Source organism: Macrotis lagotis, chromosome 3 (assembly GCF_037893015.1).
Source record: "Macrotis lagotis isolate mMagLag1 chromosome 3, bilby.v1.9.chrom.fasta, whole genome shotgun sequence".
Classification (NCBI taxonomy): domain Eukaryota; kingdom Metazoa; phylum Chordata; class Mammalia; order Peramelemorphia; family Peramelidae; genus Macrotis; species Macrotis lagotis.
The window spans coordinates 57,782,750-57,799,796 of record NC_133660.1 but is presented as its reverse complement, the minus strand read 5'-3'; the positions used below and the strand labels follow the sequence as shown (position 1 = coordinate 57,799,796).

Below are 17,047 nucleotides of genomic sequence, written 5' to 3'. Positions count from 1 at the left end.
AGTCACTTCATTATTCTAAAGAACATATATCTTTGGAGTCTTTATTCTCTCCCCCCCCCAAGACCTGCTTAAAATGACTTTATCTTGAATTTCTACCAGTAAACTTCACCACTGAAAGGGAAATCAAGGCAGAGCCACATTGAGTTAGGAAAGTGGCCCTAAGAAAGAGAAATATTTTGAGACAGAGTTTCTCCCAAGCATTGTGGGGGAAAAAAAGTAAGGGTTCAAAATTGTGACAACTATATTTAACATGATCTACCTCAGACACTTTTGGTAACTAAGCTAGCCCCCACATTAATATATCTTAGATGTCTGTGGTCTAAGAGAAATTGAGGTTTGGCCTAAAGTATACTTAATAAACACCCTTCTTTTTTTATGTTCAAATAAGCTAAAACTGGAAAGAAAATACAGTGAGGTTCCACCCTTTGGTGACATGCCAAAGCCAGAATTTTCAGGTACTTCTTACATTGGCTAACTTAAATGCTGAGAAAGATGCATAAATTAAATTGTTGTCACCTTCATTATAAACATCAGGTGCCTGGATTGGTTGACACAAGACGAATGTGCTTATTGGGTATTTAATCTTCTTAATGAAATCCCTAGGAAAATATCCATCCTGCCACTAATGAGAGTAAATGGGTTTTGAGTTTGTAGTTTTGCAGTGCTCCCAAGGGCTCCAACCCTTCACAGCTAATTATTTCACTCATTCTTGTAACAGTCCCACTTGGGTAGATAGTATTGTGCTTCCTCTTTGAAGGAGATATAAGTAGGAAGCCACTTGTTGCATTCTCTCCTCTACTCCAGGGTGGAATCATTGATTAATATATCCTCTAATGATAAACATATTTATATCCTTTGGTAAAAGTGATTTTCAAAAGTATGTGTTGGCTGGAGTTTCAAATTAAGGGGTTCTAAACCTTTCCCATGTCATTTTGAATCCATGGCTTCCTTCTTTGAATAATGTTTAATGCATAAAGTAAAAGTCATAAAATTACAAAGAAAACCAGTGGTATATTGAAAAAAAAGTATAATTTTTTTTTTCCTTATTTAAACTTATGGACCTCCTGAAATCTATCCTCAAACCCTATGGGAGCGGGAGTAGGGTGCAGAATAAGAGTTCCTGGTCTAAATGAAGATTATAAGAGCAGTGATAAAGGAGCAGATGAGAGTTGGCAGTATTGATAACACAACACAAACCCTCTCTGGGCTCCATCTTTGGGGAACTCAGATCTTGAACTCATTAGACAAATTGTATTGATAGAATTAGATGAGAGTTGCAAGTCCAATAAGGCAATAGGAGAAATGAATACCAGGCCAGTCTGTTTAGGGTTTATTTATTCTTATCTATAGCACTGAACATTTTTGACCATATCATTTTTCTTTTATTAGTCATTTGTACAGCATCTCAATAGTAATGGGAATGATACATTTATTCCTATTTTACATAAATAGGAAACTGGTTGATTTTCCTGTAATTTCCCCTTGAGAAAACAACATTTTTCAAAGCCTTCAATGGAGGTCCCTTCTTCCATTTCTCCCCATATTATAGGACTAGGAGTAAAAGATGGTATACCCTTTTTCCAGTGCTGCTTCCAGATATTTTTTTTTCTTACATGATTACTCAGTAAGCTTTCCTCCATTGAAATTCTCATCATCTGATTTACACTAGACTCTCTCCCATCCTTGCCATTGTCCTCTAGGATATTTTGGATATTATATCCCTCTGGGTTACTGTCCACTTTCCTCTATCACGTTTCCTATTCCATTGCCTTGACATCATCTTTGGCAGCTTATTGATGGCCAGGACCCCAAGCTCTTAATTTCTCAACCTCTTTAATACCTATTACCTGCATTTGACTTCATGTGTACCACCTTCAAGATCTAGAACTTTGAGGTTTTTTTCATGAGTGTAATCAATCCTACTAGGCTCATTTGTTCAGAGTTAGGAGGAATTTCCAACAATCTAACCCAATCCCTCATTTTACAGGTGAAAAACAGAAGTAACTTAAAATGAATATCAGAGGCTTGATTGAAGCCTTCTGATTTAATTGTCAACACTCCCTTCTCTGTACCCTGTGAACATTTAGTAGACATCTACTGTATGCACATGCAGTGCTAAAAATAAAAATACTCAATTGAAATTTCCTGTCTTCAAAGAGCTGATCTCTTGTCTTCTGGTCCTTGCTGCATCATAACTCATATTAAACTTACACCTGTCCATTGTTGTTTTTTCTCAGCCCTTCTTTTCATCCATTCTGTCTTCTTTGCCCTGGTTTCATTTGTTTCCCTACCTAATTGGGGACCCTATAGTCATCCACTCACCTATCCACCCCCAGATCATTTGTTCATCTTTAATCCCAGAAAACCCATCCATATTGAACATTTAAAAGATTGTAGATTTAGAGGACAAAGGAATTTGCTGTTATTCAGTTGATTTAGTCATGTCCATTTTTTTGTGACCTCATTTGGGTTTTATTTATTTGTTTGTTTATTTTTGGCAGAGATACTACAGTGGTCTGCCCTTTCCTTCTCCAGCTCATTTTGCAGATAAGGAACCTGAGGCAAACAGGCTTAAATGACTTGCCCATGAACACACAGCTAGTAAAGTGTTAGAAGCCAGTTTGAGGATAGGATGAGGCTTCCTGATTCTAGGTCCATCACTCTATTCACTGTGCCACTTAGAGATCATCAACTCCAGTCATATTTGAAAACTGAGACCCATAGAAGTGACTTTTTATAGGGCATGCAAACAGAACTGGAATTTAGGCCCAGGGCCTCTGACACAAAAGACAGTATTTTCCCCACACATCCTGTTGTCTCTTTTGCTATGGGCCACAACATGTCCATCCAGTATGGGCTACCTCAACTTTTCCTTTTCTATTATTTATTCATTAATTCATTCAACAAGCTTAAGAGATTCCTGTGGGTATAAGACTATATTAGGTACTGAAGGTGATACAAGATAAAACATAGCCCTCATGCTTCAGTAGAGACCAAAGTCACCAAAATTCTTCAGTAATTCTGTGACCTCTGCAAGTTAGCAACATGTGGTCTTCAACAGCTCCAGAAGGCTTAGAGACTCTTACCCCTTGAAGGAGAACAGTCCCATAGAACAAAGATTTAGAGTTTGAAGGAATTTTAATTCAAAGGAATTTGAAGATCAACTGTCTAATGCCTTCATTTTGAAGATAAAGAAACTGAGGCCCAGAGAGGTTGATTGTTTTGTCTAGATATAGATATAGATTTTTTGCATTGATACTAGTATTAGAGGGTTTTGGAACAAAGTACTCTATAGACCCTGAAGGGGCAAGGCTGTTCCAGGTAAAGTAAAACTTTTTGTGAAGGAACTAGCTCTTGAGTTGGGCTCTAGAAACCAGGGTGGAATTGAAAAGATAACGATGGAGAAGGAGTTCACCCAGAGGTATGAACATGTGTGGTAAATTTGTGGGACAGACTCTCACAGCTATAAATCGAATGATCAACAATTATGATGGATGCAGGTCCTCTCAGCAATTCAGTGATCAAAGACCTGTTGTGGAAAATGTCATCCACATCTAGAGTGGAGTCTGAATGCAGAGCAAAACTATGGAGCAAAATGTACTATGTTCACTTTTTAAAATTTCTTTTATGTTTTTCCTTACTTTCTCATGATTTTCCCCCTTAGTTCTAATTCCTCTTTCCCACCATAACTAATATGGAAATATGATAAATATGATTTACATACACAATCTATATAAGATTGTTTGCTGCTGTGGTAAGGGGGAGGGATATTAGGGTGGCAGAAAAATATGGAACTCAAAAGTTTGCAACAGAATAAATGTAGAAAACTATCTTTGCTTGTAATTAGAAAAAATAAATAAAATAAAATAAATTGTTTGATCAGTGAGAATTGGTTCTTGGAAGATTGGGAGAAGTGTGGGGGTTAGGGTAGGGGGTCTCATCTGATTGTAGAGGCCTTGAATGCCAAACTAAGAATTTGAAGCTGGGATTTCAAGATTACTCTCTGAAGGCTTTAGAGGAAAGCAGTGGCACATGTGTGCATCAGATGTGTTTACACTTCATATGACCAGATGGATGTAAGTGTGCTGATGTCATCAGTGATATGAAGAACAGATTAGAACAAGAAGAGAGAAAAGCCTAGAAGGATATTGGAATTGTCCATTTGGGTGAACAGAAAGGAACTGGATGGCAGTGGGTGTAGAGAGGAGAGGATGGAAGTGAGAGATGTAGAGGTAGAATTGAAAGAACTTGGTAATGACTAATTGTATGTCTCTTACCAAACTTCACTACTCTATTCTGTTCTTGATCTCCTCCTCCATCCTTCCTCAAGACTTCTATCATTTATTCCCTTCCTTTCAGAGTTTCCCTCTCTGACACCCTTTCTTCTACCCTCATGTCTTCTCTAGTTTTTTTTAAAAAAAGAAAGATCTTCCTTTGAACATTAGATGCCCTTAAGCTACTGTCTCCTCTCTTTCTTCCCTTTCATTGCAACTTTCTTGAAGTAGTAACCTATACTTGCTCCCTTTGTCTTCAATTTTTATAGAATATTCTGACTCCTAATCTTCTTACTTCACTGAAATAGCAACTTGAAGGTCACTAGTATCTTTTCATTTGCCAAACCCAACTACAAAAACAACCCCCCCCCCATCCCTTCAAGGGAGCAAGGGAATCTACTGACTGGTCCCCTGATGTTCAAAACTTTTCTTCCTCCTCCATTGCATTGCTCAACTAGTCTTCAAAAGCATTTCTTTCTTCAAGTTTTTACTCTATTCTATAACCTGAAATGGCTCCCTATTTCCTGCCATAATTCAGGCAAACTATATCCCCATGGGGAAAATCCCTATTGTCTTTTTTGTTTTGTTTTATATAGGGTAAAATACATTCTTAGCTCCCTTAATACTTAGAATAACAAGCTTGCAGCACCCAGACCATAGTTTGTCTACTTCTATACTATATCATTTCTAAACTTCTTTGCCTGGACTTCAGGATTTCCATTACCCATCCTGATTGTCCTATTTCCTACTGCTTCCCTCTGGAAATGATCTCAGGATAGAGTCCTAGACTCAAGAAAGTCTGTATTTCAGCTGTATCTCAATACTAGCTTGTATTGTGACCACTGGGCATCCTTTCTGAGTTCTTCTGTAAAATGAGGCTAATAGCCTTTTTCATAGTGATATTGTGAGGATTACAAAGCTTAAGTCACTTATAGAAATGGGAGTTAGTATGTTTATGTGCTTATGCACTTTCCTCCAAACAGATTGTAATTAATGTTAGCTCAGAGCCTTTATTTTCACCTGACTCTTATTTATCTAATTTTTAGTAATCCTTTAAGGCCATTGATTCATCCATTCAATGAACAGTTATCCTTCAAGTTACAGCCCAACAAGTCTTGTCTCCTTCATGAGAACTTTCCATATTTTAATAACCCATATCCATCTCTCTTTACTCCAAACCACATGGTTTAATTTTTATTTTTGAGGTAATCTGGGCCAAGTAACTTGCTCAGGGTCACACAGCAGACCCAATTTGAAGTCAGGTCCTCAGGGCCAGTGCCCTATACACTGCAGCACCTTGCTGCCCTGTGCTTTAACTTATAATCATTTTCTCATTGTCTTATGTATGTTAATTCTGTTCTTCCCAGGTAGAATGTAGAAGATGTAGGATTCACATCTTAAACCAATTCTTACTAAGCCTAATCCTTATTTGATTTTCTCTAGTACTTTATTGAATGGTTTCAAAACACACCCCTTTCCCTCTCTATTAACATGAAGCCTTGCTGCCATCACTCAAGATTTCCTCTATTTTTACATTTAGGGATAGCCTTCGACAAACTTTAAATGTGAATAAGCACCCAGCTTACAGTGTATGAATGTTCAGGGCAGGGAGTAATTACAGGTTTTTGTGTGGTCTGTGGATCATGACCAAACACTCTTTTCCTGAATAAAGGGGCAGTGATGTTAACCAGTATAAAAAAAGAGATCTTAGTGGTGCTTCAGGTTTCAGTGAAACATTTTCACTCGGTGATGGGTTCTAAAGCAGATGTTAGCTGAAATTTGTCCTTTCCTTACAGACTCTTCGGTAAGTCAACACACACTTAAAATCTGTGTCTTTTCTATTATGATTGTATTGTGCTCCATTTTTTCCCCACCTTGAAGCATCTGTGACTTTCAGCTCAAGAGTTTTTAGCATTGAATTTTGATATGTCAAGATTAACATGTGCTGGTGATTTCTACTTAGTAACTAAATGAAAGAGAATAGCCTTTCATATTTCTGTTATTATGAATTGCCATTTGCCTTCTGTAGAGAGAGGCTCTCTTGGGATGGAAAGTTATTTTTTTTTAAATACTATTTTAAGTGTCTTGTAAACTATGCCTTGGTTCGGTTCTTGAATGTTATAAAATAAGTCCTTTAATTAACTTTGGGGCCAGAAATTAAAGAATTCTGGAAAATGGACAAAATAATATTCATTTACTGAATATATTTCCCTTAATGGAAATGTTGGTACTTTCTTTATGCATAAAGGAAAGTGAAGTCTTATGAATGATGTGGTTAATGTGGAGGTTCTGGCTTATTATGACCTCATTGTTAGCAACCAGTAGTATTGACTAGAGATAAAATACTTGAGATGTTGGTTTCTGCTTTTATTTGAAAGACAACAGATTGACTGCTGGAGTATTTTCACTGAATTGGCATCAGACCATAGAGGGACTATAATTCTGAGATATTTCTATTGTTTATACACAACTTTTCCCATAGCTGATGATATCTTAACTGGCTAGTATTTGTTTCCTTATTTTGATGATAGTCTAATTTTGAATTGTGAGATGGTTACAGTTTCTGATTGTAGTCTTTGCTTTTGTTTTGCAGATGGAATATTAGAATCTCTTGGAGAAAAAGATTTGGCTTCCTTTCCTGAAAGTGGGGCATCAACAGTGGATAACTGGATGGGAAGAAAAAAATCAAATGGCTAACATCTTCTTATTGAGTTAGAATACAGAATCAGCCATAAGCAAGTCTATGGTCATCTTAGAAGTACAGGGATCAAAGGAAAAAAGAGTAGGACAAAAATTGAGGAGAATTCCCTATTTGGGTGAAGACCAAGGGCAATGGATGTCATAGAGACAGCAAAGCTTGAAGAACATATGGAAAATCAAACCAATGACCCTGCAAATAGTTACACAAGACCTACTGAACCTACTAATGATGACAACAAAAATGGCAATGGCAAACCCAAGAGTTTATCCAATGGTTTGCGAAAGGGTGCCAAAAAGTATCCAGACTATATTCAAATTTCTATGCCTGCTGAAGCAAGGAACAAATTTCCCTTAGAATGGTGGAAAACGGGCATAGCTTTTGTCTATGCCCTATTCAACTTAATCTTGACAACCGTCATGATCACAGTTGTTCACGAGAGGGTGCCCCCCAAGGAACTCAGCCCTCCACTACCAGATAAGTTCTTCGATTACATTGATCGAGTGAAATGGGCATTTTCTGTATCAGAAATAAATGGGATGATATTATTTGGGTTATGGCTTACCCAGTGGCTGTTTCTGAGATATAAGTAAGTATTCCTCATTTGAGGCATGCAAGTTGATATGCAAACCTGAATGCCTTTGAAAATTAAAATTATCTTCTTGGAAGAATCTTGGCCCAGATAATTGAAATAGTGGAAAGGGACTAGATCTGTGATTTCATTAATCTAGAGAACAACTTCTACCAATGTACATTAGAACTCACTATATGTCTTATAGTCTCAGATACTGACCTAGAGAAATGAAAGACTTGCTCAGAATCCTACAGCCATTATGTGTAAGAGATGGAACTTAAATGCAGGTCTTCCTGGTTCCAAGTCCACCTCTCATCACTACTTCATACTGCCCCTCAGTTTTCAGGAGTTTTCAGATAACCAGTTTTTTAAAGAAAGAATTGCAAAGAGCCAGTAAATCCAAGCTGTAGAATTTATTTGAAAATTAAGAGATAATCAGAATAAAATTCAGCTAAGAGAAATGTTATCCTCTGTTTTTAGCTATAGAGCAATAAGGAAAAGATCCAGTCAAAAAAAAATCTATACATAAATGCTTTGAGGTCCCGTCCTCAATGTGGTTTGCCTCTGCCAACCCAATCAGGTCATTAGTAGATGATAGATAAGCAAATCTTACATCCAGCATTTGATATTTAATTTAGATTGTAAAAGGCAATTATGCCTCATGGGCTTGTCTCAGGGCTACCAAAGAGGTGAAATTAGTGTGTCCAAGCTAACATTCTGGGGATTGGTTCTTGGGGCCATTAACATGTGATGAAGCAGGAACACAGATACAGTAGGGAATTGTAATTCACCATCTAGCTGACAAAATGAAAGGTTATCGGAAGATCTTTAATTCTTCAGGCAGTAAGAGTTGTCTGCTTACTAGCACTGAGAGAAGAGAGGAAGACCCTGGCAAATATTTGACAGTCCCTTCTCTCTTGAGGTTACTGTGCTGCCAACAGCAAAATAAAGCTTATTCTTTTCTTGAAGATTTGAACATATCAAAATAAACACAATGCAGGCCTAGAAAATTTTCCATAACCCAGGGCTTATGAAAAATCATGAAAGTTCTCCTAGAGGGAATACAATTAGGAAATGCAAAGTCAGAAGAAATTAAGTTTATGGTAAAAACACAAGCTTATTTCAGAACAACAGCATCAGTCATACTTGTGGCCTTTAGGTTCTTAGATATAAAGTTCTCTTTATTCTAGAATACAGTGCCCCAATAACTAACCTTGCTGTTCAGATGCTCCATTGTGCTGATAGAGCACTGAATTTGGAATCAGGAGGACCTGAGTTCAAATCCAGCCTCAGACACTTAATAATTACCTAGCTGTGTGACCTTGGGCAAGGCACTTAACCCCACTGCCTTGCAAAAACAGCAACAAAATTCACAACTCCTGAAGCTGCACATATTGTCTCTTATGTATAAATGACTTGTCTTGAGGGGGAGGGGGATGCTTCTTCCCTCCCTTTAGGATGTTGAAATTATCAGTGTACTATTTAACATAAAGATAAATCAAAATTATGCATAGAACAAGAAGGGACTGTCCATCTATCTAGTCTTAATTAGCTATATCTACCCATCTATCTCATTCTTAACCCAAAGTCTATGGATTGTTTTTTTCCCCCCCATATGGGAGGTTCTATAAACTTGGAGGGGAAAAAAATACCATTTTGATTTTCACTAACCTCTAACTGAAATTTAGTAATTCCTTGAATTATTTAGAACTATTGTTTACAGAAAGCTGTTAGGTCTCACTAGACTACCAAAAAGGGTAGAGAGGGAGAATGGTCTATGTTTCCAAAATGGGTTAAGAACTAGCTCCTGATGTTCAATCCTCTGGGAGACAGTGGAAGAGCTCTGAATTACAGGACATGGATTTAGACACCACCTCTAATTGCCACCTGTATTACCTTGAACAAATGAGTTCACTTTGCTGGGCCTCAGTTTCCTCATCTGTAAAAGTAGCTATGAGCTCTCCTAGAGCAATAGCACAGATGAGGAGATCAAGATTCATCTCCACATTTCTCAGATCAATAGCAATAATGTCCAAATTCCCTGCTTATGGCTGGCTTCAACACATAATTGTCATCTGCTCAGGCCACCAGTTTTCATGTATTATCAGCAGCTAGGTAAAAAAGTGCTCAGCCTGGAATCAGGAAGACCTGAGTCCAAATCTGAGCTAATAGGTTAGCTGTGTGACCCTGGGCAAGTCACTTAACCCTGTTTGCCTTGGTTTTCATTACCTATAAAATGAACTGGAGAAGGAAATGGCACACCAATCCAGTATATTTGCCAAGGAAACCCCAAATGAGGTCATAGTTTGGTGAAAAACAACTAAACAAGAAGTTTTCAAACAAGAAGTTTTCACTCATGTGTTAACAAAAATAAAAGAAAAGGTAGTGTGATCTGTGTAATTGGGAAGAGGGAAGAAGCCCAAAGGAATTTCATTGCCCAAGCCTCCCAGACTATTGCCCCAGACCTGAAGTCCTCTTCACCACCTGAGTCTTGAAATGAATTTTCAAGTCTAGAATAGCTATTAATCTTAGAAAAAACTTACATTAACAATTGGAAGATAAAACCAGCAAAGCAATTCTGTTATTTCATCTAATGTCATACATTTAAATGACCTGTGCATTGTTTTAATCACTTAACTACAGTTAGTCTGTGCCTTAAACTAGAGGCCCTTTGTTGTGGACTCCTTTGACAGGTAAAACATGTGGATCCCCTTAGAGAATCATGGTTTGTTGTCTACATTCACAAATTAGGTTTTTTTGTTTGTTTGTTTGTTTTTACAAGGCAGTGGGGTTGAGTGACTTGTTCTCAGTCACACAAGCAATTATTATGTGCCTGAGATCAGATTCGAACTCAGGTTCTCCTGACTCCAGGGCCAGTGTTCTATCCACTGTGCTACCTAGCTGCTCCCTACATTCACAAATTAAAGGGAAAAAAGCCAAATTTTAATTACAAGTTAGTGAAATAAAAGTATAACTCCATTCCTAACCCTCAAATAAGAGCTCATGAACCCTGAAAACTTATCCAAAGACCCTGTTGTCCTAGACCAGTAGTTCTTTACTTTTTGGTGTCTTGAACCTCTTTGGTTATAATTTGATGAAGTTTATGAGTTCTTCTTAGAATCTAAATGCAAATAAAAGATACCAATTATGTTGAAAAACAAGACAGTTATCAAAATATATTTTAAGAAATCCACAGACCTTAGGTTAAGAAGCCCTACTTTAGGGTAAAAACTGGCTTGGGATGGGGCAAAGAGGATGAGAGGTTGTCCCAATACATCCTATTAAAAATAATTGGTGGGGGCAGCTAGGTGGTGCAGTGGATAGAGCACCGGCCCTGGAGTCAGGAAGACCTGAACTCAAATCTGACCTCAGACACTTAATAATTGCCTAGCTGTGTGATCTTGGACAAGCCACTTAACTGCATTTGCCTTGCAAAAAACTTAAAAAAAAATAAGTGGGGGATAAATCTTTACAACTATTTGCAAAGTTCTCAGCACTCTGATTGCTCTCCCAGTATGAATAATATAATATAATTCTATAATATATAGTAATGTAATACAATATGACATAATATATAATAATTATAAAGAGGATCATTAGTGTTTTCTACCTCCGCTGCTGCAGCTGCCATATTTCCTTTTCTGTATGCTCTGAGCAGCCAAATTCAGAATATGGGACAGGCAAGTTCTCATATCACAAAAATTTCTGCTTAATTATTTTATTTGTTAGAAAAACATAGAACACAGTTGGATAGAGGATGTTTTCAGTCTAAACATTAGATGGATTTTGAAGTAGGATTTATTCAGGGAAGAAAATGGTTTGCCTTTTCCCTTTTCACTTATTAAGTATCAAGGGGACAAATTCAGCACAATTAAACGTTGATACTAGAAAAATAAGCCCAGAAAATCAAACCTTTGAAGTAAATACTGCAATATAAATAAGTAGTTTCTTTGATCACAATGGGTAGTAAGGACACCACCCTGTTTTTGTTCCTAGTAACTTTGTTTGAATGTCTTTGTTTGAATGTACTTACTTTATCAAAATAACTATGGAGCTTGGCCAGTATATTTAATGTATCACATAAAATATATTGCATTAGAGAATTGGTATTTATTTTTATGTATATAGTGAATCAGTCAATAAGCATTTATAAAGCACTTACTATATTCCAAACTGTGTTAAGTCCTAGGGTTACAAAAAAGAGACAACTGTCCATGTTCTCAAAGGAGCATACAATCTAAAAATATTGAAGATTTAAGTGGGTGTAATATTTTATTGTCCATTTTTTATGCTGAGTGAATTTCATTTTTCTTGTCCATCAAATGAAGGGATTGGACTTTTTATATACTGTGATCTCCTATGGCATTCTTTTTTTTTTTTAGGATTTTTCAAGGCAAATAGGGTTAGGTGGCTTGCCCAAGGCCACGCAGCTAGGCAATTATTAAGTGTCTGAGAACATGTTTGAACTCAGGTCCTCCTGATTCCAGGGCCGGTGCTTTATCCACTGCGCCACCTAGCTGCCCCCTCCTGTGGCATTCTGCTGAAACCTATGGACCCCTATTCAGAATAAAGTTTTTCAATATATAAAATAAATACATAGGATTATAAAGAAAACTGAATTATAATGAAATACAATTCTCAAAATACTTTTAAAACAAAGTTACATCTTATGTTAAGAATATTAGACTAAATGAACAGTCTCTTTTTTTCTTTATGATTTTAGGTTTCCTTATGTTCCCTTAAAAGGTGAGAGTATCAATGTGCACAAGAAAAAACAGTTTTCAATTGGCTATTTATGATAGAGGTACATATGATGTCCCTTAGCCCAGAGATTCCTTAATGGGAGTCTTGGTCAATATATGTAATGGAAGTGAAAATCAATTTTTGTGCCCTCTCCCCATTATGATTGCCTGTATAATTTGATTTAAATGAAATCCAGTTTCCTGACATGTTCAGTGATAGGATTTGTAATGGGGGTGGTTCCTGAGGAGAACCATGAGCCTAAAGCTAAAAAAATCACCTCTTCAGATGCCCACAACAGGAATTTCAAGGAGAGGGCGGAACTTGAGTTCCATAGTTTCTTTGGTAACTTGAAGCTGCTTCTTTTCTTCAGGTAAGGGCAGCAGTTCACAGAGGCTGATATTTTCCTCACTGAAAAACTAGGAGACGTGTTCACAATTGAAGTAAAAGAAATCTTAGGTTAAAAATGTGAAAATGAAGGATAGCTATTTGTATGTGGATGTTGTGAGGAGAGGACAGATCTCTAATTTAGATATGAGATAGAAGTCTGGGTTAGATTATGTTTCTTGATTAGGAAGTGAAATTTGTAGAGCTTTAGAAATCCTAAGTAAAAAACACTTGGAACAAAATACCTTTCCTCACTCTAGGATAGCCTCGACTGGGCAGGAACATCAAGTATCTTCAAAACTGAGTTCTCTTAAAATTTAATATGAAAGGCACGGAAATAATTTCTTGTATTTCCCCCCTCCCCAATTATCTTTGCCTATAATCTGGTTTAAATTAGATGTCATATTTTCCTACACAGCCAATTATTTAATATCACCTCGGTTCATTAGTCAATTCCTCTGTGTCCATCTCTTGGTTATATGTTTGCTATATTCCCAAGAGAAGACTTGATTGTTGGCAGTGAGCACTGGTCAGAGCTTCTTTGCCTACATTCTGTGATTCAGGTAAAGAGATATCGTTGATATAGATGATGTATCTAGAAAGAATTCTGGAATCCTAAAATGTGGATTCAAATCCCATCTCTTAAAACTTTTTTCCTTTTAATTTTTACCCATTAACTAAAGTCATCCTGAGTTCAGTTATCCCTCATCTTATTAAGTATTGTTTGAATTACTGTTATGAACAGAAAAAGCAATTCATGGTGGTTAATTAGCTTTTTGCCCTCCTCTTCTCCTCTTTCTTAGGTCAATAGTGGGACGCAGATTCTTTTTTATAATGGGAACTTTATACCTGTATCGCTGTATTACCATGTATGTTACTACTCTACCTGTACCTGGAATGCACTTCCAATGTGCACCAAAAGTAAGTATCCCCAAACTACCTCAAATTTATCATAACTCTGGGTCACTTTTTCTTGGTAGCTCTTGGTTGCATTAAATGTGGTGCCTAAATGTGTACTTTTTAGTTTTATTTTTACAATGCTGGGAATGCTTTCCTAAAATGTGTATTTTTATTCATGGTGTGTACCTCTTTTGATGCTAACTGTAAACAATCCCTTGCCTATTTGCCTTCTGCCTATTTTTACCTCCCTAATTTTGTGGGGCAATGGATACAAAAAATGTTTTAGGTGTGACTACAAATATTTATAGTTAGTCAGGTCTCCAGAGAACTCTTGATTTCTCTAAGACCTTTTAGTTTGTAAAATAGAAACTGAACCCATCTGGTTTTTTTGGATAAGCGGGTAAAGCCTCACATCAAATTTTATTGAACCCTGAGCAGATGTTTGAGGTAGAAGGGAAAAATAGATTGTTCTAAGGAAGCCACTCTCTTTCAGTCCAAATATAGGTGTGGTTTGGAAAGGCTATAATCTTTCAGAACCATCAAAGCCCAAAGCATCTATAATTAAAACAATGTACATATTGAATTTAAACATTGGTTGGTACTAATTTAAGGAATAGAAAGGCCATCAGAACTTCAAAAAAAAGAAAGAAAGAAACTTAGTCAAATGAGTGCTGTGTATGTTTTTTCTAAGTGGAGAGCACCAAATGAGGGTGTGTACTAGTAAATGAGAAGCTTTGGATATTTATAGGTTGAAAGAACAAAAGCATAGGCATCCCTCAGGATTTATATCCCTGTACAATCTGGTTCCTTTTCAGCCATATTTCATAGCTGCTTCACTTTACTCTGATCCAGCCAAATTCTAGTTGTTTTTCCCCAAATTCAATATTCTAACTGCTTCTTCCATGGGCCATTTCTAATGTCTAGAATAGAGTCCATTCTCATCTCTGTCTCTCAAAATTTTTATTTTTCTAAGCTCAGATTGGGTGCCACCTTTTTTCCACAAAGCCTTCTCTGCTTGTGAGTTGAGTGATCTCTCTTTCCTCAAATTAGCTGTATGCAGGTATTCTCCTTCCTTCACCACCCCTGACATCTAAATGTAACTTAGTTAAGGTTACGGACTATTTAGTCTCTTTTTGTGTTCCCAAAACCTTCCTTGTATCAGTAGGGCTTTAATAAAATATTCATTGATTTTCTATGAATGTCCATATATTAATCTATATAAAATTGCTTATTGTCTTAGGGAGGGATAGGGCAGGGAGAAAATTTGAACCTCAATCTTTTAAAAAAGTTAACTGCTAAAACTTAACTTTATATGGAGTAATTAGGAAAAATGAAGTATTCCTTGAATTGGAAGATGCCTAAAATTAAAGATTGCATCACACAGCAAATGTGGTCTTCTGGAGGTTTATCTTCCAAAGTGTCTTCAAAAAAAGAGAAAAATCATATCATTGTATATTATTGTTAGGATTCTTTTAATTAGGAGGAAACTTATCTGTAAGTCAACATATTACCCATACATTTTATAACTACCGACTACAAACCCCGTCTAAGAAAAGAAGCATGTTGGAAAAGATTACTTGATAGAATTGGCTTCTAAGATCAGCAGAACCTCTTGCAACCTCTTGAACCTATAGTTCATTAGTTCAGATGTTCTTTGAGTTTTTGTGGTCCTCAGCTTAATGTATTTCAACATTGACTACTTCCCATCACCAAAGGCTTATGAAAATGATAATGCTTAATGAAAAGCATCATTAATGCTACTTTTTGACACAGCACTGACTAGCTCCCTGGTGAGCTATTAATTCATTCAAAATATTTATCACAGAATTGAAGAGTTGAAAAAGATCTCATTGACCTCCAGTTTAACCCCTTAATGAAAGGGAATATTACAGTAGGCAGCTAGATGATACAGTGGATAGAGAGGACTGAGCTTAGAGTCAGGAAAACTCAGTTCACATCCAGCCTCAGATATTTACTAGTTGAGTGAAGTGACCTCAGTCTCTTAACCTCTGATTGTTTCCTCATCTGTAAAATGGGAATAATAAACACTTTACTGTGAATACTAAAGACAGTAATATCCAAAATACTATTTAAATGTCAACTGCTATTATAGTATACCTTATAAGTGAATGGCCTTCAACCTAGAATGTTACCAGGAGTAGCTTTCAACAAATATTTCTAAAATGTATGCAATGCATTTAATGCCATTGTAAGTTCGGTGAAGGAAGAATAATCTAAGTTATACATGTATAACTATGTTAAACATATTTCCATAGTAATCATATTGTGAAAGAAGAATCAAATCAAAAAGGGAAAAAACTTGAGAGGAGAAAAAAGCACAAAACAAATGTAAAAACTGAAAATAGTAAACGTTGGTCTGCATTCAGACTCTTTCTCTAGATGAGGATTGTATTTTCTATCACAAGTCCTTTATTATTGTCTTTTGTTATTGTATTGCTTAGAAGAACAAGTCCATCATAGCTTGATCATCATGCTTTGTTGCTGTTACTGTATGTAATGTTCTGGTTTTGCTCCCTTCACTCAGCATCAGTTCATGCAAGACTTTCCAGGCCTTTCTGGGATAATAAAATTACTGGGTCAACAGTACAAGATAGGATATAGTTGAATGCTAATCAGCACTCCATACAAGTCAATCAGCAAGCATTAAGTGCCCAGGTGGGCCAGGCACTAGGATAAGTGCTAGGGATATAAAAGATCCTTTTCACCCTTGAAGAATCCCCAATCAAACTATGCTAGACCTAGAGAAACATCATCTGTAGATGCATATTCTTTCTTCAACAGACTCTCACTTAGAATTGAGTTTGTATTTTCTTAGAAGTGTTTCTCTTTCTCAAAGAAATAGATAAAAGAATTAAATGATTTTCTCTTGGTCTCATTTACATAATGGTAGAAAAAGAATGATAGCTAGAATCCTAGTGAGCATGCCTTCCTATCTTGAAGGTAGGCTATCCAGGTAAACAGAGACTAATTAGTTATGTGGTTTTGTATTGGGGATGTAAAGTCTGTTCTTTATACTTATGCTACTTATTATTTGATTACCATGATTTTCATCCTGCCAGAGATATATTTAAGTGGACCTGTCTTGCTCTCATCTGTTCATTATTAATAATATTAAGACTTATATCAATATTTATATTACTGATAGCAATTTTATAATAATATTAAATAACAAAAAATATTAAAAACAAAAAATAATGTTAAGTGATTAAATAATGTTAATTTAACAATTATTAATAAAAGTGTTGACCATTTAGCAAGTACTATTAACTTTTATATTTAACAAAATTTACTATCATAAATCTGGAGCTGGAAAGAGGCATTGTAGATAATTTATTTCCATCACCTCTCCTTTTATAGAGACACAGAAAAAAATGCTGTGATTTTTCTAAGGTCACACAGGGACTGAGCATCAGGGGTAGGATCTAAACCTGGTTCTTTGTATCCCAAAGTCAA

General features: G+C 36.3%; 1 protein-coding gene across 2 annotated transcripts in view; it reads left to right on the top strand.

Annotated features, from left to right (window-relative positions):
• The window catches only part of SGMS2 (sphingomyelin synthase 2), a 100,208-nt gene that overhangs the window by 70,571 nt on the left and 12,590 nt on the right, over window positions 1-17,047 (top strand). Inside the window, exons 1-3 of one of the 2 annotated variants that reach the window (XM_074228741.1) lie at window positions 6,321-6,774; window positions 6,868-7,561; window positions 13,477-13,594. In XM_074228741.1, coding sequence (XP_074084842.1) covers window positions 7,107-7,561; window positions 13,477-13,594 — 573 coding nt within the window. In that variant the 5' untranslated portion in view covers window positions 6,321-6,774; window positions 6,868-7,106. Of the gene's footprint in view, window positions 1-6,320; window positions 6,775-6,867; window positions 7,562-13,476; window positions 13,595-17,047 lie in introns of those variants that run through there. The other variant, XM_074228740.1, reaches the window with a different exon arrangement.